A 26883-nucleotide genomic window follows, 5' to 3' on the forward strand; every position below is an offset into this window, starting at 1 on the left:
TTGTTCTTAATATTCCTTTGGTATTCTTTTTAATATCCATGACATCAGTATTGATGTCCCCTTTTTCATGTCATACCTTAGTAATTTGTATCTTCTCTTTTTCTTTGCTAATGACCATGCTAAAGATTTATCAATTGTATTGATCTTTTCAAAGAGCAAGACATTTTGGTTTTATTGATTTTTTTTTCTATTGATTTCTTTTTTATAAATTCATTAATTTATGCTCTAATTTTTATTTCATTCTACTTTTTTTGAATTTGCTTTTTCAAGTTTTCTAAGTTAAGAGATTATTGTTTTAAACTTTTTCCCTAATATATGCATTCAGTGTTATAAATTTTCCTTTAAGTGCTGTTTTTACTGCATCCCAAATTTTTTGAAAAGTTGTTTTTATTTCATTTAACTAACAATGTTTTTAAACATCGCTTTACTTTTCTTTTTTTTGACCCATACATTATTTAAAGTGTGTTGTTTATATTCCAAGTATTTGGGGATCTTTCCAGGAATCTTTGTTAATGATTTCTAGTGTAATGCCATTGTAGTTTTGAGAGTATATTTTGTATGGTTTTTGTTCTTTTAAATATTTCAAAGTATATTATGGGCCATAATATGGGCTGTTTTGGTGGATGTTCATATGAGTTTGAGAAGAATATGTGTTCTGCTATTGTTGGATGAAGTAATTAATAGATGTCAGTTATATCCGGTTGATCACTATTGCTCGTCAGTTCAAATATGTCCTTACTAATTTTCTACCTCTTAAATCTGTCCATTACTAATAGAGGGATCTTGAAGTCTCCAACTGTAATAGTGGATTTATCATTTTCTCTTTAAGGATTATTACGCCTTTTTGGAGAATTAACCCTCTTATTATTATATAATGCTCCTCTGTCTTGATAATTTTTTCTGCTCCATAGCTGGCTTCATATGAAATTATTATAGCTACTGCAACGTTCTTCTGATTAGCATTAGCATAGTATGCCCTTTATTCATCTCTTTTAATCTGTATGTGTCCTCATATTTAAAGTGAGTTTCTTCTAGATAGCATATATTTGGATCTTGTTTTTATATCCACTCTGACAGTCTCTTGTCTTTTAATTGGTATATTCAGGCCATTGATGTTTAAAGTGATTATCGATCAGTTGGATTATTACCTGCCATAGTTATTTTCTAGTCATTGCCTCATTTTTTTGTCTTTGATTTTGTCTTCCACTCTTTTTCTGCCTTTGGTTTTAATTGAGCATTTTATATTATTTTTTTCTCATTTAGCATATTAATTATAGTTTTAGAGGTTGCCCTTGAGTTTGCAATAGATATTTGCCATTAATCCAAGCTTTCTTTCAAATAATACTGTAGCCCTTCACGTGTTTGGTTGGCCAAAAAGTTTGTTCAGTTTTAAAGTAAAAGACATACTTTTCATTTTCACCAATAATTCTATTGAACAACGTATTCACCATTTTGTTTCACTGCCTGATGCCATCGTTCAGGCAACTTCATGAGTCCATTTTCCGAAAACTTTATCTTTTTGAGCAAAGAACTGTTTTAGGTGCCTTTAGCAGTCTTCCACAAAATTGGAATTTATTCCATTAAGAGAGTTTTGTGAAGACTGAAATAAATGGAAATCTGAAGTTGTACTGTCTGGTAAATACAGTGGATGAATCAGAACATCCCAGCCCAGCTGTAACAGTTTTTGCCTGGTCATCAAAGAGACATGAGGTCTTGGATTATCCTGATGGAAGATTATATATTTCCTATTGACTAAGTCTGGACACTTTTTGTCTACTGCTGCTTCCAGTTGGTCTAATTGGGAGCAGTATTTGTTGTAATTAGTCACTTGGTTTTGTGGAAGGAGCTTGTAATAGAGGACTTTCTCCCAATCCCACCATATACACAACATCAACTTCTCTGGAAGAAGACCGGCCTTTAGTGTAGTTGCTGGTGGTTCATTTCACTTACCCCACGATCTCTTCCCTTCCACATTACTGGAAAGTATTCACTTTTCATCGCCTGTCGCAATTTGTTTTGAAAACAGAACATTTTCTTATGATTAAACAGAGAATTGCATGTGGAAATATGGTCAAGAATTTTTTTTTCACTTATGTGGAACCCCAAAATCAAAGGAATTAACATAATCAGGCTGGTGCAAAACACGTGATTTGGATTTTTTGAGTATGTTGGTATCTCCCACATGGTATAATGTGGATGTCAATTTCATCACTGTCAACTTCAACTGGTCTTCCTGGCTTAGAGCACTGTCCAGTGAGAAATCTCCAGCACAAAACTTTGCAAACCACTTTGACTTGTTCGATCAGTCACAGCACCCTCTTTTATACACTGCACAAATCGTTTTTTGCATTTCAGTTGTGTTTTTACCTTTCTTGAAATAAACCATAATATGCCAAAAATGTTGCTTATTTTCTTCCATCTTCAGCGTTAAATGGCTACACAAAAATTTACCAATTTTGATGTCTTTTTTAAATGCACACTGACCTGACAGCTCTAACAGTACAATCTAACAGAATTGTTTCAAATGAAGTTAAAGACAGCTAAGCACTACTATTGTCCTCATACAGAAAATGATGAGGAACTCTTTGGCCAACCTAAAAGTGCCAAGGTACTTTGTAACAAGATACTTCCGATTCTTCCCTCCGGTCCCTTTTCACATTGCTGTGATTCATTTCACTTATTATATAAGCTATAATCATTCAGTACATATAGCAACTATTTTTAACAAGCTATTATTTGTTAGATCTGTTAAAAATATTAAAAAACTGTGTTACTTTACCATTATATTTTTCTTCCCTTTTTTTTATCTAGATTCAAGTTTCTTACTTGAAGCCATTTTCCTCCTTTCTGACTAATTTCTTTTAACATTTCTTGCAAGACAGGTCTACTGAAAACAAATTTCCTTGGTTTATATTTGTCTAGAAAGTTTTCCCTTGTCTTTCAGTTTGAAACTAATTTTTGCTGGTTACAGAATTGTAGATTGGTGAGGTTTTTTTTCTTTCAAACTCAATTTCACTCTAGCTTGCAAAGTTTCTAAGGAAAGTTTGGTGTATTCCTCATCTTTCTGTAGGTAATTGTCCCATACTTCCTAGATATTCTTTTTTATTCTTCTCTTGGCATTTCAGTTTTGGAAGTTTCTGATAACATTTTTTCAAGCACACAGATTTTATTTCCTTTGGTTGTTTTCAGTCTAATGATGAACCCATCAAAGGCCTTTTTAAATTTCTCTTACAGTGTTTTGATTTCCAGCATATCCTTTTGATTCTTAGTATTCCCAACTCTCTGCTTACATCACCCATCTGTTCTTGCATATTGTCTTATTTTTCCATTAGACCCCTTAACATATTAATCATAGTTATTTTAAATTAGTCTGATAGTTTCTATATCCTGGTTTTATCTAAGTCTGGTTCTGACGCTTGCTTTGTCTTTCCAAATTGTGCCTTTAATATGCCTTGTAATTTTTTTAATTGAAAAGTGGACATTATGTACTAGGTAAATGGAGCTTTTAGTGTGAGGTTGTGTTTACCTCATTAGAGGTAGACTGTATTATTTTAGGCAGTAGCTGTATGTGTCAGAGACTGGCATTTCCTTTAGTATCTTTGTTTTTGTCTCCCCTGTTGGTTTGGGTTTCCTTCGTTACCTTTTAAATAAGTTCTGAGACATGTAGTTTTTTAATTTATATTGCCCTGTTATATTGGAGCCCTACTGATGTAGTGGTTAGGTATTAGGGGGTAGGGAGATGCTAATTATAGACCTATGATTACATTTGCCCTTGGGTTGTCTTCTCATTCCCCTCTGCCTGCCTTACCCCATAGGAGAGACAGGGAGGATATGGAGGTCCAGAGTTGGGCATTTCTCTTCCCCTAGGTCAGTCAGTCTCTGGTAAAATAGTTTTCCTTGAGGACAAGTCTTGTTAGGAAGAACAGATTGCCCCATGCACATTTCAAAAAGGCTGCTTTATCGCTTACCCTGCCAGAAGTATAAGGAGGTGTTCCTCCAGTTTCACTGTGAGAATCTGGTAGAGCTCATGGAGGTAAAACTCAAAAAAAAATTTTAAAAAAACCTAAAAAATTTCTACCCCAGTAAATTGTGATTTTCTGTATCCACCTCTCTTGCCATTTACCAGGGAAGCAGTTTGCCCTGTGACCTCAATTCTTTGATGGAGCTAAGAAGGGTGGTTGATTTTCAGTTTGATTAACTTTGTTCTTTTTTTTAAAAAAAAAACTTTATTTATTTATTTCTATAGGGGAAGGGAAGGAGAGAAACATTGATGTGCGACAGAAGCATCAATTGGCTGCCTCTCTCACACCCCCAACCAGGGACCTGGCCTGCAACCTAGGCATGTGCCCTGACTGGGAATTGAACTGGCAGGCTTTTGGTTTGTAGGCTCATGCCCAACCTACTGAGCCACACCAGTCAGGGCCACTTTGTTGTTAATGTGGATGGTAATGATGATTTCCAAGCTCCTTACAAGAAACTGTCCTATGACTTTTTTAAGTTGTATTTTCATTATTAATCAGTTCAAAATATTTTCTTAATATCTCTTGTGATTCATTCTTTTGACATGTGGGTTTTTTAAATTCCACTGTATTCAAAAAGCATATATATTCTTTGAATTCTTGAAAATTTTTGAAATTTGTCTTATGGCCTAGCATATGGTGTGTCTCGGTATTATATAACATGTACACTGAAAAAGAATATATTTTGCAATTGCTGAATGTATTTTTCCTAAATATCAAGTTAGGTTAAGATGGTTGATGGTGTTACTCACATCTTTGTTTTTACTTAATGTTTTCCCAGTTCTATCAATTGCTGAGAGGAGTACTATTATCTCCAATTCTGTTAATTTGCTTTCTCCTTTATTTTTGTCCATTCTGTATCATGTGTTTTGAAGCTCTGTTATTAGGTATGTACACATTTATGATTGCTGTTTTCCTCATGAATTGACCTTTAGTCATTATGGAATATTCTGCATTGTTTCTCGTTATACTCTATACCTTGAAACCTTGATATGAAATTAATATAGTCCCTCCATCCTTCTTATGCTTTACCGTTTGTTTTCTACTTTTCATCTCTTATGGATCTTGCTTTTTTATTCATTCTGATACTCTCTAGCTTTAAATTAGTATTTTAGTCAATTTATATTTAATGTGATTTTTGACAAGGTTATATTCAGGACTGTTTTTTGTTTGTATCCTCTGATTTTTATATCTTTCTTCTTTCTTGTCTTCTTTGAGGTTCATTTACTAATTCTTACAATTTAATCTATTGAGTTCTTAGCTATACTTCTTTGCATTATTATGGTTGTCATAGAGATTGTACCATACTTATTAAAGTTAATATTATACCACATTATATCAAATGTAAGAATCTATATGTGTCCATATAGAGCCATCTCTAACCCCATCCTATAAGCTACAGGTGTGATATGTATTATCATCACATGCATTATTAACCCCACAGTATAGTATTAAAATATTTTGCTTTAAACACTCATGCATTTTATAGAAATGAAGAGGAGAAAAATAGGCTTTTATATTTCTTTATTTACCACTTCTAATATTACTGATTTTTTTTTTGAAAATCCAACTTTACATATATAACATGTACCCTCAATCTGAATAACTTAAAAAAATTCCTAAAGTGTCAGTCTATTGATGAGGAGTTCTCTTAGTTTTTATTTATCTGGAAATATGTCAATTTGCCTTTATTCTTGAAGGGTATTGTTTTGGTAATGGAATTCTAGATTGACTGGGGTTTTTTTCTTTCTCTTAACTAAAGATGTCTTACCACTGCTGTTTGTTCTCCATCATTTCTAATTCAAAGTCATCATGCATACGTATGCTTATTCCTTTTTATGTGTAGTTATTTTTTTCTCTGGCTGTTTTTAAGGTTTTTCTCTTTGATCTTTGATTTTCAGTAGTTTGAGCCTAGTTTTGGGTTATAGCTTGGGATTCTCAGCTCTTCTGGAATATATAAATAGATACCTTTCACCAAACTTAGGGGTTTTTTGGACGTTACTTCATGAAATTTTTTTTGTCCTTTTTTTTTCTTCTCTTTTGGACCTTCAGCTAAATGTATCTTAGAACTTTTAGTACTGTACCATGGATCCCTAAGGCTTTTTTTCTTTTTTTGCTCTTTTTCAGATTGGATACTTTATCTTAGTCTATCTTTAAGTTCACTGACTCTTTTTGTCTTTACTACTATATTCTATATCCATCAAGCAAGTTTTTTCTTTTTACTTCAAGTGTTGTATTTATTAATTAGGAGTGTCCTTTTTAAAAAATGTTTTCTTTTTTGAGATTTTTCTGTGTTTATTCTTTATATTTCCTTTGTGTCCATTAGCACTATAATAGTAACTGCTTTAAAATCTTTGCTAAATCCAGATCTGTTTCATCTTGCAGTTGGTTTCCATTGATTGCCTTTTGAGTATTGAGTTTTGTTTCCTATTTCTTGATAGGTCTGCTAACTGGGATTGTATTCTGGATGTTATAAATGATACCTTGCAGAGCCTGTGGATTGTGTTATATTTCCCCAGTGAGTGTTGATTTATCCAGTTTTGTTTTAGCACAATTTATTTAATTAGTTCAAAACTGCAAAATTTGCCTGCCTTGCAGAGGGCAGCAGCTAGAATATTAAGATTTTATGTTTAGCTGCAGTGCTTTGAGCCCGATGGTGTGTATTGTAGTTTCAGTAATCAGCCGGAGATTTTAGTTTATTTATATACATATTGGGATTTTCTCCTTTGGCTTTTTTCCTATTCAGTATTCTCCACTTAAGTACTTTGTAGTTGCTGTGATTGTTCCCAACTCTTTTCTCTAATTCCTCATGCCATCAAGGCTGTGGGGGTTTTTTCTGTTGTAGCCACACTCCTTTACTCCTTTGGCAGCCACTGAGACCTCTCCCCAAGTTAAAAGCCATAAATCTAAACTCAGGGCTTTCCGTTCCAATTATTGATGATTACTGATGAGTAGGTAGAATACAAAATACCCAGGTGCTCCTGCACATTGGTCCAAGAACCTGGGCAGGAAGTGAATCCAAAATATAGATACAGCATAATAATGTATAGGACAAAATGTGATAGTTAAAGCAAGAAGTTGAGGGAGGAAGATAGTAGTGGAAATTTTGGGTATGAGGAAATAAAGCAGAATTTTGTGCCTCTGAGCAGGTTACACTGTCGCCAAGTAAATAGACACTAAGTATATAAAATCTTTTTTTTACTACGTGGTTCTTTCAGAGGTCCTTTAAATTTCAGTTTAAGCTTTCTTGGATAGCCTTCTGCTTACTCTCAAATATTATAGGTTGCAGTTTATGTAACACCACTTCCCCACCCCTGTTCTTTCTCCTGGGACCCATCCTTTCATTGTGTTACTTTTATACTTTGAAAACATAAAATAATCTTTGTAACATGTATTACTGTTTGTAATGTTTTTAAATAGCGCTACACTGTAAACTCGATGAGGAGAATGACCATGTTTTTGTATGCCCAGCTCCTAGCCTAGTGCCTCACGTGTTAGATGCTCAGTCCATATTTGTTGAGGAGTGAATAAATATATATAAATATGCATACATGCATAGGTACATACACAAGGGCCAAGTAATGCAAAGTAAGAGTTATACACATCTGTTATAGTTAATCTTAAGCTCTTCAGTAGAGTTGAGGTTTTTTTAAACCTAGATTTTTAAGGAAGCAATACGCATGAGTTTGAAGAAAGTTAATTGAGTTCCAAATTGGGAGGAGGAAAGGAGTGGCAAGAAGATATAGGGAAATTAGTAAAATAATATTGGCAAGAGTTAGAAACTACTTTATACATTAGCAGTAAAATTTTTTTATAAATATGGAGAAAGATACTAGATCATGGTAAAAGATTTAAGAATTAACTAGGCAGATAAATAGTATGGAGTCATAGAAAATAACAGCAAACAGGAATAATATGTGAAAGTTTGAAAAGGAGAATTCAGGCAGTAATCTTGAATAATAGGACACCTGAGGCATAGAGATGAATGATAAAAAGCAATCAAGTACTTTTTGTTCCCTCTTGCTTCTGTGTGTTTCAGGGTTCCCAGGTCCTCATGATAGGAAGCAAAAAGCAAATATTTATAGGCTATTATAATCGGATATCTTTGTAGTGAAACTTTTTTTTCCACAGCTCTTGGATAAGCACAAGAATACAGAGAGCATGGTGGAGCTTCTGGACTTGTATCAGTTGGAGGATGAAGCCTACAGCAGCCTTGCAGAAGCCACAACTGAACTCTATCAGTATTTGCTACAACCATTCCGAGACATGAGAGAACTTGCCATGCTACGAAGACAGCAGATCAAGGTAATTTTTTTAAACCTAAATAGTAGCATGCCTGTTGCATAGTTCTCAACCTGGCTGGCTATGCATTTTAAGTACAAGAGGAGCTTTTTAAAAATGTACATATCTGGTTCTTTATCCCCAAAGACTCTAGTTTGGTAGGTTTGAGTTATATACAATCTAAACACATTGTCTTAAAGCATCTCAAAAGACAATTCTACTGAATAGCCAGGAAGAACAGCCTAGAAAGTACAATGAGAGATCCCCTTCCCACTTTGCTGGACTTCTCTCTCTACTTCTGTCTCCCTTTTACTGTTTCGGGTACCATGTAGTCCTAGACTTCTTTACCAGAAGTTTTGGAACATTTGTTTTGAGAATACCTTGTTTTGAAAGTTATAAGTATTTAATGGCATAGCTTTAAAATTCATGATATTCAACTTCCATGTATAAAGTATATATTACATTATTTTGAAACAAGTGTTTAAGGATTTGTTTTTATAGCAGAGTAATAGAGTAACTATTACTCTGTTTAAGTCACATGGAAATTTTGCTGAACTAGGACATGAAAATTGTGTTTTTGCATAATGGGTTAAATTGGAACAAATTACATAAGAAACGTGTATTTGAGAAATTAGAAGCACACTCTCTCTAGAGTCCTTTTCTCTGGAAAAGGACTGAGAGGAAAGTCTTTTCTTTCCTCTCAGACATGTATCTTTACTTAGGCCCTGACTTGGCAGCTCAGTTGGTTAGAGTGCCCTCGTGATATGTCAAGGTTGTGGGTTCAATCCCCCAGTAAGGGCACATAAAAGAAGCAACCAATGAATGCATAAATAACTGGCACAACAAATCCATGTTGCTCTCCCTCTCACCCCTCTCTCCCTATTCTCTATTTCTTTCTGTCTCTAAAATCAAATTATTTTTAAATTGGTTTCAGAGACAACAGGGTGGTGATTGTGGGGGGCAGCAGAGCATAGGGGACTAAATGGTAATGGAAAAAATATAATAAAGGTCATACGTTTAAAAAATTTTTTTAAAGTGATATTAGCAATTAATTTGGGAATTTTATGATTGGGAGCAAAAATGAATAGTATGTTTGGTAAGGTAAAGCATGTCTGTGTATTTTTTTCCCTTTACTAATAAATCAGGTTACAGAGCAGCACAGGCTTACCACACAATTGACACACTCTCCTTTATTAATACTTTTGAAAACTATTGGATTGTCAGTTTATCATAAACTTGGCATTTTGTTTAAAATGGTAACTTGTAAATGAGCTATCATTTTTAGACACTAGAATATCCTCCAAATTTTTCAACAAACTGTGGATGTTTATCCATTGAGAACTTGAATGAAAGGCCAGGAATGAAGAGAATGACATGGAGGCCCCCGGCTTGTAGATGAGGCAGACACAATCTGGACAGTTCAGCATTGACTATCAGAATCTATGTGCATTTTCACTTTCATATTAATTATGTCAGGATTTGTATTTTGTATTAATATCAGCAAATTGATTGAACCTGAGTTCACTAACATTACTTACTGCTCCATTTTTCCTGGGAAACAGAGTATAGGTAAAGAGGAATAGACAACAAAATTTTTGAATTTGTAGCTTTTTGAAAGGTAAATATTATATTTTACTGTATTTCTCTTTCTATGATATTACTCCTAAGTGCCCACTCATCTATGACTACGTTTTTGTTCTTTACCCTTCTTGTGAAGTTTTAAATACAAGTGTTCAATTTAGTTTGTGAGCTCACACAGTGTGTCAGACAAGTGTTTAAATGGAGCTATTACATAAAATATTTCATTTAATCCTTACAACAACGCTGTAACTTAGGTGCTCTTGTTGTCCTTACTTCATAGATAAGAAAACTAATGTTAGATTAGGATGATTTATGTAACATGTTCATAGCTAGGTAGAACATGTTATAAACATAACATGTTCATAAATGGCAGAACTGGTACAAGTGCTCAAATTTAAGTCTCTTTTTTCCTGAAGAATTTGTTTTTTGTTTGTTTTGTTTTTATTGCATTACTGGTTACTAGTTACATTTAAGTTAGAAAATTCATACTCAGTAAAAAAGCAATTATAATTGACTTCATATTTATTATGAGTAGAACTAAAAACTATTACTTATTTTGTACATTATTATTTTGGGATGTTTACCATAGAAATACTTAGTTCTTACGAAGATAACTTACAGACAACTAGTTTGTAATTGGAGAATTTGTTTCTGTGTTTTAAAATGTATTTGTGTTACTAAATTAGGCTAGCTTTATTTTATTTTATTTTATTTTTAAAGATTTTATTTATTTATTTTTGGAGAGGGGAAGGGAGGGAAAAAGAGAGGGAGAGAAGCATCAATGTGTGGTTGCATCTCGCATGCTCCCTGCTGGGGACCTGGCCTGCAACCTAGGCATGTGCCCTGCACTGGGAATTGAACTAGTGACCCTTTGGTTCTCAGACTGGCATGCAGTTCACTGAGCCACACAAGCCAGGGCTAGGCTAGCTTTATTAATAAAAATACCTTTCTGGCACAAACTGGCAAACTAATCTTTAAATCTTAATTTAGTAAGATCAGCTTAGTAAATTTTGTGTTATGAAGGTACAGAATTAGTGCCTGAAATAGAGGAAAATTTCATTCTCACAATAGTGCCATTGATGTGGTGTATGTTTGTGCCCTGAGCTAATTAAAAAAAAAAGAAGAAGAAATTCAAAATAGGGAAAGCAATTGAATGTGTATTAATATCAAATGTAGTATTATTAATATTCAGATTTACTCTAGTGGAATATTATTTTAAGTTCCAGAAGAAAGGGTATGTGTTGAATTGACTATAAATGCTTTTTCTAAGTACTAGCCTACAGTGATTTTTATTTTTCCAAAATTTCAGTATTCCCATATTTGAGAAACAGTTGCCCTGCAATTGCCCTACGTGGAGCCTCTAATATATTCTGACAGGGCTAATTAGTACTTCTGGAAGGACTTATTTCTTTCTGAGGTTTTATTTTTTTTCATGATTTTTTTTTGCCCTTGATAAGGTAAAGGATGACACTAAAATTATGCTTACATAGAAATTTATAGCTTTAAGTGCTTGTTAGAGAAAAAGAAAGGTCTAAAATCAATTATCCAAGCTTCTACTTTTAAGAAAGCTGGTATAAAGGAGAGCAAGTTAAGTCCAAAGTTAAATAAAAGTAAAAAAAAAAAATTAAGAGTGGGAATCAATGAAAAAGGAATCAAGTAACAGATATAAATCATTGAAACTAAAGCATGATTATTTGGGGGAAAATCCAATACATTTTATAAACCTAGCTAAATTGATTTTTTTTTTTAAGAAGAGGAAAAAAACCACCTGGCTATATGAGTATTAAAAGTATAGTTATTATTACAGATTCTACAGATTTTTAAGTGGCTAATAAGAGAATATGAACAAATTTCTGCCAAATAAACTCTACAACTTAGGTGAAATGGAAACCTGTCTTTCAGAAATACAAACTATCAATATGGATTCAAGGAGAAATAGAAAAGTTTTGAAAGCCCTATATCAAAGGTTGGACTCATAACTTAGAACAAAGAAAACTCCAACTCTAGATGACATCATTGGAAGATTTATCAAACATTTAAGGAAGAAATAATGCCAATTCTACACAAACTCTTTCAAAAAGCAAAGCAGGAAATACTTCCTAACTTATTTTTCAAAGCTAGTATTATCCTGATACCAAAACCAAATGACATTTACAGAAAAAAGATTACAGATAAACACCCCTTATGAATGTAGATACAGTATTCATTAATATAATATTAAAATGGGATCCAGTAATCTATGAAAAGGAAGATAATGCTCTGATTAGGGTTTATCTCAGAAATAGTATAAGGTTGACTTAAGATTAAAAAATAAATCAATGTAACTCACCATGTAATCAGAATAAAGAGAAAAATTATATTATTTCAGTAGCTGCAGAAAATCACTTGACAAATTTTTCAGTGTGTTTATCATAAAAACTCAACAAACTAGAAGGAGATGGCAACTTCTTCAACCTGATGAAGGGCATATATGAAAAGTCTATCAAATGTACATGACATCTTTCCTCTTACGATAGAGAACAAGGCAAGGTCATCTGCTCTTACATTTCAGTAAGGCAAGAAAAAACAAGGCATATAAATTGGAAAAGACAAGTAAAGCTCTCTTTATTTGTATATGATATGACCATGCATGTAAAAAATCTTAAGGAATCTAAAAACTACTGGAAATAATATTTATAATTTTAATTATAGGGACAATATTAAAAATTTAGTTGCATTTGCTTCAGAAATGAAACTGAAAATAAAAAATTTTAAAAATGCCATTTATATTAGTATCTCTGAACATGCAGTGTTTTAAGGAGAAATATTACAAAATATATAAAAGCCCTATATACTGAAAATTACAAAACCTTCCTGAGACAAATGAAAACATCTAAATAAATGGAGAGATAGACCATGTTACTGGATTGGAAGACTCAGTAATGTTTATCAGCTCTCATTTAATCTGTGGATCATAATGAAAATTCCAGTATTTTTTTTTTAAATAAAAACTGACAAGTTGATTACAAAATTTACATGGAAAGGCAAAGAACCTAGAACAGCCTTAACATTTTTGAAACAGAAAGAAGTTGGAGGACTTATTACCTGATTTCAAAACTTACTAAAAAGATAAGAGAACGCAGACAGTGTAGTATTGACCTAGAACAGATATGTAAATCAAAGAAACAGAACACAAATCAGTAATAGACTTATTACCTGATTCCAAAACTTAACTAAAAAGATAAGAGAATCCGGACAGTGTAGTATTGACCTAGAATAGATATGTAAATCAAAGAAACAGAACACAAATCAGAAATATATACTCGGTTTCCACAAAGGTGACAAGGCAATTCATTTGGGAAAAGAAGTCTTTTCAACAAGTGGTGCTAGAATAACTGGATACACACATAGAAAAAATGAACTTTAGTCCCTATACCATGCACAAAAAAATTAATTGGAAATCTGTCTCAGACCTAAACATAAAAACTCATACTATAAAACTTTTAAAAAATAGGAGAAAATTAATAGCATCTTTGGAAAGGAAAGGCAAAGTTTTTTTAGATAGGATGCAGAAAATTTGAGCCATAAACTTAAAAAAAAAAAAAAAGGACAAATTAAACCTCACCAGAATTCAAGACATTTGGTCTTTGAAAGATTGCTGAGAAAATGAAAAGACAAGCCATAGACTGAGAGAAGATAACTTATATCTGAGAAAGGAAGTTATAGCTTTATAAGACAAAACCAAAACTTTTGAAAATGGGCTAAATATTTTAAAAGACACTTAAAAGAAATGGCTAATAAGCACTTGCAAAGATGTTCTACATCGTCATCAGGGATATTCAAATTAGAGCCATAATAAGATATCTATTTCACATCCATTAGAATGAATATAATTTAAAAATCTGGCGTTCCCAAAGGCTGGTGAGGATGTAGAGTGACTGGAATTCTCCATTGCTAGCAGGATTTTAAAGTGGTACAACTGCTCTGGAAGACAGTTTGGCAGTTTTTTCAAAAGTTAAACATACTAGGTCTGTCCAGAAAAAGTCCAACAATTGTTAATATAATGAGAACAGTTTGCATATCAATGTAACCTGGCACCCAAGGGGAGTGGACTGGAATGTGCATGCATGAACAATGATGACTTCACTGTACTAGTCAGTAGGGGTGGTAGACACTGTTGAGTATGTGCCCTTTGTGGCCGTCGCATTCGAAATGACTGAGCAAGTAGAGCAACAAATCTGCGTCAAATTTTGTATTAAGCTTGAACATTCTTCCATGGAAACTGTTCGGATTCAGAAGGCCACAGCTATGGGCAACTAATTGGCAGCTTCGTCACGACAGTGCTCCTGCTCATGCATCATGTCCTGTGCAGATTTTTTTGGCGAAACATCATATCACCCAGATTACCCAGCCCTCCTACAGCCCAGATTTGGCGCCTAGGGACTTCTGGCTTTTCCCAAAGCTGAAATCACCTTTGATTTACAAAATTTTGAAAGGGAAGAGATTTCAGAGTATTGGTGAGATTCATAAAAATACACTGGAGCAGCTAATAGTGATTGGGAGAACTGTGTGAGGTCCCAAGGTGCCTACTTTGAAGGGGACTGAGACGTCATTGTTCCGTGCACAATGTTTCTTGTACCTTCATCAATAAATATCTTTTATAGTACATGGCTGGATACTTTATGGACAGGTCTCATATATTGGATTGGCCAAAATGGTCTTTTGGGTTTTTTGGTAAGACACTTTTAGTAGCATTTAGTTGTCTTTAACTTTATTCAAAACAATTTTGTTAGAGTGTATTGTGAGAGCTGTCATATTAGCATGCATTTTAAAAACAAAATTGGTCAATTTTTGTGTAGCCATTTGAAGATGGAAGAAAGTGTGCAACATTTTTTGACATATTATGCTTTATTACTTCAAGAAAGGTAAAAATGCAACCTAAATGCAAAAATAGATTTGTGCAGTCTATGGAGAAGGTGCTGTGACTGATTGAACACATCAAAAATGTTTTTGTGAAGTTCCATGCTAGACATTTTATTGCTGGACAACGCTCCACTGTCATGTAGGCCAGTTGAAGTTGATAGCAATCGAACTGAGACATTAATTGAGAACAATCCACATTATACCACACAGGAGATGGGCAAGATACTCAAAATATCCAAGTCAATATAAAGTTAATGGTGAAAATGAAAATGTATCTTTTATTTTATGGAAAAAACCATATGGACTTTATGGCCAACCTAATACATACCTTGACAATTCAGCTGTTTGACTAATAGTTATTTATATAAAAGAAATGAAAACATCTTTCACAAAAAATTTTTGCACACTAATTTTCATGCCAACTTTATTTACAGTAACCCCAAATTGAAACACTCCAAATGATCAACAGGTGAATTGAAAAACAAAATGTGGTAATTCTGTGTAAAAGAATACTCTACAATGCAAAGAAATTGATAGGCACAACATGGATAAACCCCAAAGTCATAGATGACATACTAAAGATTATACAGTATATAGTATAAATGGACAGCTGGCAGAGGGGCATGAGGAATCTTTTGGAGGTAATAGAAATCTTCTGTGTTTTGATTGTAGTGGTTGTTTCTTAGGTGTATACAGCTATCAAAACTCATCAAATTGAGCACTTTCTGTGTATTCACTTGATTACATGTAAATTAGACCTTAATAAAATAGATTACCAAAAGTTATGCTGAGCAGAAGACACCAGACACAGAGTATAAACTATATGATTCCATTTCCATGAATTCTAGAAATAACCATTTTGATTTATATTGACAGAAAGGTAAACAATTGTTGCCTGGGGTGAGGCAGGGGAGGTTGAGAAGGAGCAGATATAACAGGATCTTCTGGGGTGATTGACGTACTCTAAATCTTCATTGTAGTGGCTGTTACATGGGTGTATGATTTTATCAAAATTTATACCTAAGATGAATACATTTTGTTGCATGTAAATTATAACTCAATAGAGACGATTTTTTTAAAAAGAAAAATAAATGATTAGTATATACAAGTTTATGTAGAGGCACACACAAAATGGGGTGATCAGCAGCACTGCCTAAAGATACATGGGAAAAGGGGATTATGAGAGAAATTCAGTAGAAAGTGGTCACCTATGTCTGTGTTGGAGATTGGAATTAAGAACATTCCAGATAGAGGTATATGAAAACAAGAATGGTATATGGTAAACAGGCATAGAACTTGTGTTTTTAGTCACAATAAATTATTGAAACAAATTACCGAATCATCACACCAATTTAGCACCATGGGTGGATGCCAGTAAGTGGCATGCCTAGGATCTAAACACATGTCTGTTTGACCTGCAAAGCCTGGTGTTTTAGTTACACCACAGAGTGTAAATTATTTGGAATGTCTCGGGTCTAAGGTATGTTGTAGGAAATGAAAGGAAAGGTGATCAGGGGCTATAATTCTATGAAGTTTGACCTCTCTTCTTTAGTCACTTTAAAAAGAACTTAATTTCCAGTTGTTCATTCCCCTAAATATTAAATTATGATAGTAAAGAAGTTAATTTGGCATCCCAAATGTATAGTGTATTTTTATATTTAATATTTTGTGTTACCATTAATGTGTAATAGACTTAAATATATATATTTCATATTAAATATATTTTAAAGTAGTCTTAACTATTACATTTATATAAATGGAAGTTTATAAAGATTTGTCACTAACCTAGCATTAATTAGCTAACTCCTCACTTCTCAGCATTTCTTTAGGCCTCAAAATCTTTCTGAGATATTTACACCTTTAGGGAGCTCCCAGACTCTTTAAGTCTTAATACATTTGTTCTAAACAGTGTGCCACCCTGCCAGACTAGAAGCATCAATATCACCTTGTTAGAAATACAGATTTTTGGGCCTCACCTCAGGTCTCCTCTACTAAAACTCTTAGGAAGGAGGGTCAGCAATCTTTGTTATTCAACAAGTCTTTATGTGATTACGATATACACTAAAGTTTGAGAAACACAAGTCTGATAAAGCTTGAAACAGCTAAGGGATGGAGCACACTTAACTCAGAAGTTACAATCTCTCTGAGTGTCAGTTTTCTCTTCCATAAAATAAGATTTAAAATAGATGGTCTTCTAGATTATTAAACCTAGTGTCCTAATGAGTCTGGATTAGTTAGGTAGTTGGCCTACTGATTGTCTTCCTGGGTCAACTGTAAGTACTTCAAACATACTGTCCCAACTTATTTTTAATAACTTGCTGAAAGTAAATAAGCTAGAAATTAGAAGGCATCCTCAATTCTTCCCTCCCCCTTGGTAGCCAGTCACCACACTTTGCAGCTTATCTCCTAGTTAAATTTCAAATGTGTTTCTCCACCTCTTTCCCTCCTTCAGGACCAAGCAAATCTATAGGTGTCTTTGTGAAATAGGAAAAAGATACCCATCCACCTCCAATCCCAAGGGACAGATTAGATCCCCTCCCCCGCCGCACCAGCAGATGCAACAGTACACATGGCTTGGCAAAGCACAGGCTGGATTTCAGGCTCAACTCTGCCCCCTTGGTTGGGTGCTTTTGTGCAGGGTGCAATTTTTATACCATTGGACCACTGTATTCTATAGTACGCACACTGTAAACTATATAGTGCCACCACTGTACATTAAATCCCTTATCTCTTAGCTGAACTATTTTTTCTCTTGGTTTCCTTGCCTTTAGAGTTCTCTCACTTTTTAAAAAATGCATTATTTCACACTCTTTCCTCATACTATTATATCACATATTTCCTTTGAATATAAAAATTTATGAATAGATGCTGCCAAAATTATCATGTTATTTTGTTAACAGTTACCTTCAGGTGACCCCTAGACCTGGAAAATTTGGGTACTGCTACATCAGTATATTCACAAATTTACTTTGGCATTTGTTTCGCCTAAGTTTTTTTTTTCCTTTTTCACTCTCCCAGCAATACATAGAAATAACATTTAAGTTTCTCATATAAAATCCAGTATCCAAGCAAGTTGATGTACTCTATAAGTAATTCTATGCCAAGAAACTTGTATTTATAAACTAGTCTCACCATCCTAGCTACCTAAACTGACACATACTTTTTTCCATGTTAAAAACAGACACTGTTTTCTTTCTAGCTCTGAAATTGAAAACAGAGGTGTCATTGTTTTTAGCACATGATCCAGCTGACCAACGCTGTACATCTTCAAACTTGCCAAGTTAGGAAAAGAACTTAGTATCCTATCCTAGCTTAATGTCTTAGTTGCAGTAAACTATAATCACATTTTTAACAGTTGGCTGCAACATTACCTACTAAGTTTCAAAAGTCACTTAAAAAATAGCATTAAAAAAGCAAAGTGTGTGCTAATAGATAGTGAAGATAAAGATAATCTAACAATAAAGTACAAGTTATCTTCAAATAATTACCACTAGATTATTTTTACTTTTCCTCTTCAAAAAGCCAAACTCAAGTTTTCTTTCTTCTGTGTACTGTGGTTAATTGTGCAAGTAAAAAGAATTTCTATTTTAATGATCTGAGTTAAGATATTTTAATTTTGAACACTTTGTTAAATTTCTCTTCCATGGTTGTGTCTATTGGAGTCTGACTGAAAAAGTCAAACCAGTTACTTCAAGAGGGACTTTAATGTAAAGAATTATTAACTAGATAGAAAGTTGTTAACCACGTAGTTAAGAAGGCAAGACTGTAACTGTATCAGAGTTAACAATTGCCAAAACAATCAGCACTTCTAGGATTGGGGGGTACAAAGGAAAGAGGTGGGAATTCAATCTTTTTAGTGAAGAGATCGGGCCCGGCCCTGGTGAAACCAGTCTGAGGATGAGGACATTGCTCATCTAGTAGTGATGTATTTGAGCTGCACTTGTGGAGAGACCCTGATCTCTGGGGATATGCTACTGGTGAGCTTGTGCTGGTTTGTCTTTCAGGGGTGGGTAGGTGGATTGGCACACTATGAAGCTGGTTTTGCAAAGATGGAAAAACAGCAAACTGGGTTCCGTTAACTGCTTCAGGAAGGAACTACAGATGCTGGATTGAAGAAGCAGGTATGGGATGAAGCTCACAGGCACAGCAAACAGTAACGTCAAGTGATGCAGATGGGAAGAAGCAGCAAATCTCTTTTTACCTCCTCCAACCCTTCCTGTTAGCGAATCCTAAATGTGGTCTGCAGAGCTTGAACCCCAGTATCACAAAGCAGAAAGTTGAACTTGGAGCGATAGACAAGGCTTTACATACATATCAGATTTTCAAAGTTATGATGGGAAAACCCAGTAATCTAGCTTATGGTCTTAGGTAAAATAAACATACAAGTTCTTTAAAGAGTACAAAGTTTAATCATGTCATTAAAAAGGACTTATATTCATAATGTGTGGAGTAAGAATTTAACATTTTGACTTCCATGTTCAATTTATTAAATTTCTATTCCATACTTGTAAATTCTAATGCTTTTTAACTTGAGTTTTAAAATCAGAAGTAATTACAACAAAAAGCACAAACCATGATGGTTTATTATAGCAAACAAGTCTTTTAGGACCCTTAAACCTAAGCTGTAGTCTAAATATGCTACTTACTGCTAAGAATCCTGCAGTGGTTTCCTGTTGCCTGTCAAATTAAGTACAGATTCCTCAGCCTGACATTTAAAGGCCTCCTCACAGTGATCACAACCTCCTTTTCTACTCCTGTTTCCCTTTACATTTATCTATTTTACCTAAGCTCCAACCAGGCTGGACTTTCTCTTTTTCCCTTATCATGCACTGAACCTGCCTGCCTCTAGGTTTTGCACAGGTTAATTCTTGCCCCCAGCATGCTTTCTGAAGGTGGTTTTCTTTCCCCATACGCTCCCTATGTCCGTATCAAAATGTACCTGTACCTGTTCCTCCATCCAATGCTTCTGCAGTTATGAACCTCAATAAGTCTGTCCTGATCTAAACATCTAGATTCTCTCTCACCAAACCTTTTTCCTTCAAGGTCTTAAAATACCTTTGTACCTTTTTACAGAGACACTCTTCATCATCTGTAATACCTGGCCAAATTTCCACTTACTCATCATTCCATTTAGAAATTTTCCCCATACTTTGCACCCCAAACTCCATAGCTGGTGCTCCCCATGGTATCTTAAGCACATTGTTTCATGGCACTTTTCGTATTCTATTGTAATTCTTTATTTGGGTGTCTATGTTCCCCACTAGGCTGAATATCTTGCTGTCTCTGGTGCCTAGTATAATACTGGCAACTGAGCAGATATTGTACATGATCATTTTGAGTGAATAATTGAATGTTAAGTGATCTGTCAAAGGTCTCACAGCAAAGTTAGGTCTCCTAATTTCAAGACAGATCTCTTCATCACAGATGTCTCTGCTCTACCTCCATCCCCCAGTTAGATTGTAAGTTTTAGGGAGGAGATTGTGCATCTTATTCATGTATTTCCTCTGAAGCACCTAGTACAGTAGTCTCTGTATTTAAATTATATAATTGAAATGATTTTCAAGTATAAGCCATGGGAAAATATAAAAGGGAAAAAAATCAACCAGTAGCATCATTTAAATTTGACTCCTACAGTATGAAAATGGAGATAGAGTAATCATCAGAGAATTAAAAAAAAATCCAGTCTAGATGAGTAGGGAATTGGATATCAAGAAGGCAAGCTCCTGCTACTGGCTTGTCTTTCCTTGACACTATATTTATAGTCCTAGAAAAGGAGTTGACACATTCCTGCTTTCCACTTAATAAGGAAGACATAAAGGTTCTGATTATATCTCTACTTCTCTCTCTCTCCTGACACTGGAAAAAAGAGGTAAGTCTCATAATTTTTCCACTTTCTGGGCTTCATATATGAAAACGTGACCTCATTGTTTGCTTGACTAGAAACAGGAAACCTCTGGGATAATGTGTCTTCAGCCTGTCTGGTTGGTATGGTTTGTGAACCCAAGAAGAGATAAAAGCATTTTTTTCTTCATGCTTATAAAAGCATATTATATACATATACATATGTAAGAAGTTATATGAAGTGCAGATTTTAAATAGGAAGAAAAATAATACCCATAATTCACTACCAAAAGGTGACATCAATAATAATACACTTTATAGAACTATAAAATCAATTTATAATTCTAGCAGGATATGAGCATGTGTCTTTTCACCATTAGCACACTAACCTGGTTAGTCTTATTTTCAAGATTTACTTAATTAGCCTTTCTAAATAGTTTGTCATACTACTATCTAAAAACAGCTGTTTTGTGTCTTCTCGCCTCACCTCTCTTGGACCAACTGTTTTTATCTGGGCTCTTTTTTCACAGGGGAAAACAGAGATCATCAAACAGGAATTTCCCTCATTCTTCCTTTACCAAACCCAAAACCTGCCTTTGTGCTATGGAGGAATTGTCTCTCCATTTACCAAAAGCAAATCCCTACACCAGTTCTCTGATTCTGTCCCTCCTTACATTTCACAGACCTTCTTGCCCTTTTTAGCCCTACCTCATTCCTGCATCATTAATATTCTCCCTCTCCTGGGTAGTGCTATTTTCACTGCTCAACCTACTGCATGATCTTCCATTAAAATAAAAGAAAAAGCAAAGGGCTTACCTTTAAGTCTTATCCTTTTCTAGCTCCACCATTTTTTCTCAATTTACTCATACATGTCTCTCAAAAGAGTATTTATTTTTGCATGTGTCTACAGTTCTCTCCTCACTAGAAACATGTATGGAAGTGAACCAGTAATTAAACTGAGATCTGACAATGTGATATGAGTTAATGGGAAAAAGGAGATTGATTATTTCCCAGAACTGTTGTTTTAGCTGACAAAATAGACTTCAAAACAAAGACCATAACAAGAGACAGGAAAGATCATTACATAATATTTAAGGGGTCAGTCCAAAAGGATATTACCCTAGTAAACATATGTGCACCCAACATATATAAAGAAAATTTTGGAGGACTTTAAGAAAGAGATTCACAGCAATACAGTCATTGTAGGGGTTTTTAATGCCCCACTGTCAGGAATGGACAGATCTTCTAGACCAAAAAAAAGTCAATGAGGGTATAGCAGCATTAAATGACACACTACAGCATATGGGCTTAATTGATATTTGCAGAACATTTTACCTCAAAGAAGCAAAATACACATTTTAAAGTGCACATGGAACATTCTCAAGCATAGATGACATGGTAAGACACAAAATAACCCTTAACCAATTCGAGAAAAAGTCATATCACACATTTTCTTGGATCTCAATATCTTAAAGCTAGAAAATCAACTTCAAGAGAAAAACTCAAAAACATGCAAATACTTGGAGGTTAAGTAACGTTATTAAATAATGATTGGGTTAACAATGAAATCAAGGAAGAAATCAAAAAGTACCTTGAAACAAATGAAAATGAAAACACGACAACCCAAAATCCATGGAACACCGCAAAAGCAGTCTTGAGAGGGAAGTTCACAGCATTACAGGCCTACCTAAAGAAGATAGAAAAATCTCAAACAACCTAACCTTGCACCTAAAAAAACTAGAAAAACAACAAAAAAACAAAGCCCAGAGCAAGTAGAATAAAATAAATGATATAGAGGCTAAAATAACAATTCAAAAGATTAATGAATGCAGGAGCTAGTTCTTTGAAAAAATAAAACTGATAAACTTTTAACCATACTCATCAAGAAAAAAAGAGACATTCCCAGCCAAGATGGTGGCATATGCAGACATGGCTCGCCTCTTTGCACAACTGTATCAAAATTACAACTAAATATAGAACAGCTATCACTTGGGATCATCAGAAATAAGAGTTGAATGGAAGAATGGAACAATGGAATTAAATCAACCACATCCATCCCGTCTGGTAAGAAGGGTGCAGACGCAGAATTGGCTGGTCCGTGTCCCACGTGTGGTATATAAAAATTGGGGAGAGATATCTCAGGACCAAGGAGTCCCACCCCATTTCCATCCCCTCGACCCAGAGTTCCAGTCCCAGGAAGATAAGTCCCCACAAGTTCTGGCTGCAAAAACCAGTGAGGCTTGAGTCAGTGGAGCAAACTCCTGCAGACCCAGAGCAGTTGCTCTTAAAGAATCCACACTTGGGCTCAGCTACTCAGACTCACTCCCTCTGAGCTAAAGCAATAGGGTAGCAGCTTGAAAGTCACCAGTGGTATAGAGGGAGAAAAGGAAGTGTCTGGCATCAAGGAGAACAGACACCATTGTCCCTTTTCTAAACCCTCCCCCCTCAGAACCTGCAAATTTGTGCCATATCTGAGTCTCCATCAACCTAACTAACACTGTTTGCCCCGCCTTGGAGATCCCCAGAGACTGTGGCCCACCCTACATATATGGGCCCACCAAGGTGATTTGCCATATGAATGGCTGGTATTGGCTTATGCTTCACAATTTCCTAAATTCTCTCAGACAAGCAAGGGCTGCCCTCAGTGATCCCCAGGCTTGACAATAGCAGCAGCCAGCCTTGATAAAAAGCTTAGCTTTGCCTGGGAATCTCCAAGCCCAGCACAAGTACCAGCCATCTCAGATTGCTTTCCAGCTCAGGCAGGATGGCAGAGGCAAAAGAATGGTGAGGGCTGACCTTGGCCTGCACCACCTGGGAAACCCCAGGGCCAACACCCAGTGGATAGCTATGGACCATATTTGAGCACTACAACCTGCTACTGCACAGCTTATCCTCCATGGAGGGTGGAGGGTGGTGGTGAGTGGTCACAGCCAGTCCTTGCAGCTGACTGGTCTGGGTAAATCCCTCCTATTGATTAGCCAACAGCAACCAAGGCTCAACTACAAGAGGAGGATGTACTCAGCCCACACGAAGGGTGCACCTCAAATGCCTAGTTTGGTATTCCCCTAGACGGGAAATTCTGCCACTGACCCTACAGGACACCTACTATTTTAGGCTACATTACCAAAACACGAAGTCAAAGCAGCTGTACCTAACACAGACACAAACACAGGGAGGCTGCCAAAGTGATGAGACAAAGAAACATGGCCCAAATGAAAGGACAGATCAAAACTCCAGAAAAAGAGCTAAACAAAATGGAGATAAGCAATCTTTCAGATGCAGAGTTCAAAACACTGGTTATAAGGATGCTCAAGGAACTTAGTGAGGACCTCAGCATCATAAAAGAGACCCAGTCAGAAACAAAGGATACACTAATTGAAATAAAGAATAATTTACAGGGAAACAACAGTAGAGTGGATGAAGCCAGGAATCAGATCAATGATTTGGAACATGAGGAAGCAAAAAACAACCAATCAGGACAAGAAGGAAAAAGAATCAAAAGAAAAAAAAAGTTAGGATACTATAAGCAGCATCTGGGACAACTTCAAGAAGTCCATTGCTTGCATCATGGTGGTACCAGAAGAAGAGAAAGAGGAAGAAATTTGAAACCTATTTGAAAAAATAATGAAATAAAACTTCCCTAATTTGGTGAAGGAAATAGACATGCAAATACAGGAAGCAGAGAGAGTCCCAAACAAGATGGATGCAAAGAGGTCCACTCCAAGACATATCATTATTAAAATGCCAAAGGATAAGGGTAAGGAGAATCTTAAAAGCAGTAAGAGAAAGGAAATCAAGATGTCAGAGGAGTGAAAGGAAGTCACAGTGACCTCCCCCCAGAACCAGTCTGGAATTACAACTAAATTGTGGGGGAATCACCTGGAAGAAACAACTGAACAAAAGCAAGAGAGGAGTTTTATAACCTTGGACAGACAGTAGAATCGGCTTTAGCACAACCTAACTAGTAAGGAGTGCAGTAGAGACTAGAGAAGGTGGGTGGGGCACCCACAAGTGGCAGCACCAGAAGGATATTGAAACAGTCAGCTGGATCCCCCTGAGAAGAGCAGGGTCTAAACCATAAGTAGGGATCTCCAGCCCACAGCACCAGTGCCCAAAAAGTACACAGATTACAACCAGCTGTGAAAAGTGGCAGGCTTGCTCTCTGCCAGAGACAGGCGGCTAGAGATGCAGAGAGCCTTTTAAAAGCCAATGCATAATTTTTTATTTGCAGCCACTTACCCTGGTCTCTGGCAAAGGTGGGGGCAGAGTGAGCTGGAGATGCCTGAGAAGAGACTGGGGAAGGCGGCTTGGGGGAGAGAACTGAGAGTAGCCAGCAAGATCCGGGTGCTGACTCATCCCCCATCCAGCAGCAGCCATCTTGCTCAGGCAGACCACTCCCCTGAGCAGCAATTGCATGAGAAGACACAATAGCCATGCCCCCAGGAGGGACTCTGCCCTGGCCCAGTGGTGCTAAAGCCTGACAGCTAAGTACAGAGTGGCAGCTATAGATAGTAGATCCCTGGCTAAAGGGGGCTCAGAGTAGTCTAGGGGTGCTTGAGGAGAGATTGGAGATGAAGGCTTTGGGGAGAGAATGGAGGAAGTAGCTGGCAGGATCCCGGTGCTGACTCCTCCCCCATACTGCAGCAGCTATCTGGCTCAGGCAGACCACTCCCGAGTAGCAGCAGCATGAGAGGACTCAATGACCCTGCCCCCAGGAGGGACTCTGCCCCGTCCTGTGGTGTCTAAGCCTGAGTGGAGAGTGACTACATTAACAGCTGAAGGAGACAGCTACAGACAGTAGATTCCTGGAAGACTCGAACAGACTGCTTAAGTACAGACAGGTACAACATCTGACATCATCAGAGGCAGATCCAGAAAGAAAAAACAGCAGTCTCCTACCATACAAGTTCACACCACAAAGTCCGGAAATCAAGACAGATCATCTTAAGAAGCAGAAGCAAAAAAGAAGAGTCTCATAAATAATGGGAAGACAAAGAAACCCCCTCCAGTCAAAGGGAAAGGAGGAATCCCCAGAAAGAGAACTACATGAAATAGAGGCAAGTAAACTATCAGATATTGAGTTCAAAACAGTGGTTCTAAGGAAGCTGAATGGGCTCAGAAAGAATTACAAAAAACTACAAGGAAACTATGAGGAACTTACTGCAAACTACATCAGCATGAAAAAGGACATAGAAACTATCAATATGAGACAAGAGGAGATGAGGAATACAATTTTTGAATTGAAGAACACAGTAGAAGGAATCAAAAGCAGGCTAGATGAAGCAGAGGAATGAATCAGTGAGCTGGAGAATAAGGTAGAAAAAAGCTCCCAGAAAGAGCAAGAAAATGAAAAAAGACTCAAAAGAAATGAAGAGGCGTTGAGGGAAATGCAGGACAACCTGAAATGTAATAATATCCATATAATTGGGATACCAGAAGAAGAGGAGAAACGGATAAAAAACCTCTTCGAAAAAGTAATGATGGAAAACTTCCCTAATTGGAGGAGAGAAAAGTCACACAAATCCAGGAAGCACGGAGGGTCCCATTCTAGAGGAACCCAATGAGGCTCACTCCAAGACACATCATTATTAAAATAACAAATATCAAAGACAAACAGAATTCTAAAGGCAGCAAGGGAGAAAGAGGTAGTAACATATAAGGGAACCCGGGTACGGCTAGCAGCTGACTTCTCAGCAGAAATACTACAAATCAGAAGGGAATTGCAACAGATTTTCCAAGTCATGAAACGCAAAGGCCTGCAGCCAAGACTGCTCTACCCAGCAAGGCTCTCAATTAAAATAGAAGGTGAAATAAGGAGTTTTCCAAACAAAAGAAGCCTAAAAGAATACACCTCCACCAAACCAGCATTGCAAAATACGCTAAAGGGACTGCTTTGAGAAGATGAAGAAAAAGAGTCTATGAATACCCAGTTCTTTCATAGTCACCAATACTTGATTTTACCAATATTTTTTAATACTATTAATCTGTTTGTGACAATGATGTGTTATATTAATTGTTCCTTTATTATTTGTTGAAACTAAACCTGTTTTTGTATATTTCTTGCCTATTTCTATTATTTTTAAAAAGCTTAAATGACTTTTTGGTATTCTTTATCCATTTTTTGACTAAATGTTTGTAGAACTTTTTCTCTAAAAAAAAAAAACCCCAAAAAACCATTAACCCTTTTTTTGGATGTGTGGCAAATACTTTCCTATTCTATTACTTGTCCTTTGACTGTTTTTATATGTATATTACAGTA

At 35.8% G+C, this 26883-nt stretch overlaps 1 protein-coding gene across 2 annotated transcripts in view; it reads left to right on the forward strand.

The window, feature by feature from the left end:
* JMY (junction mediating and regulatory protein, p53 cofactor) overlaps positions 1-26883 on the forward strand; it is a 107939-nt gene that overhangs the window by 26858 nt on the left and 54198 nt on the right. For both annotated transcript variants that reach the window (XM_054578525.1, XM_054578524.1), the window contains exon 2: positions 8151-8324. In XM_054578525.1, the coding sequence (XP_054434500.1) occupies positions 8151-8324 (174 nt within the window). The remainder of the gene's footprint in view (positions 1-8150; positions 8325-26883) is intronic.

Source organism: Pteronotus mesoamericanus, unplaced genomic scaffold, assembly GCF_021234165.1.
Source record: "Pteronotus mesoamericanus isolate MK-2021 breed Mesoamerican mustached bat unplaced genomic scaffold, CSHL_Meso_final contig_50, whole genome shotgun sequence".
Classification (NCBI taxonomy): domain Eukaryota; kingdom Metazoa; phylum Chordata; class Mammalia; order Chiroptera; family Mormoopidae; genus Pteronotus; species Pteronotus mesoamericanus.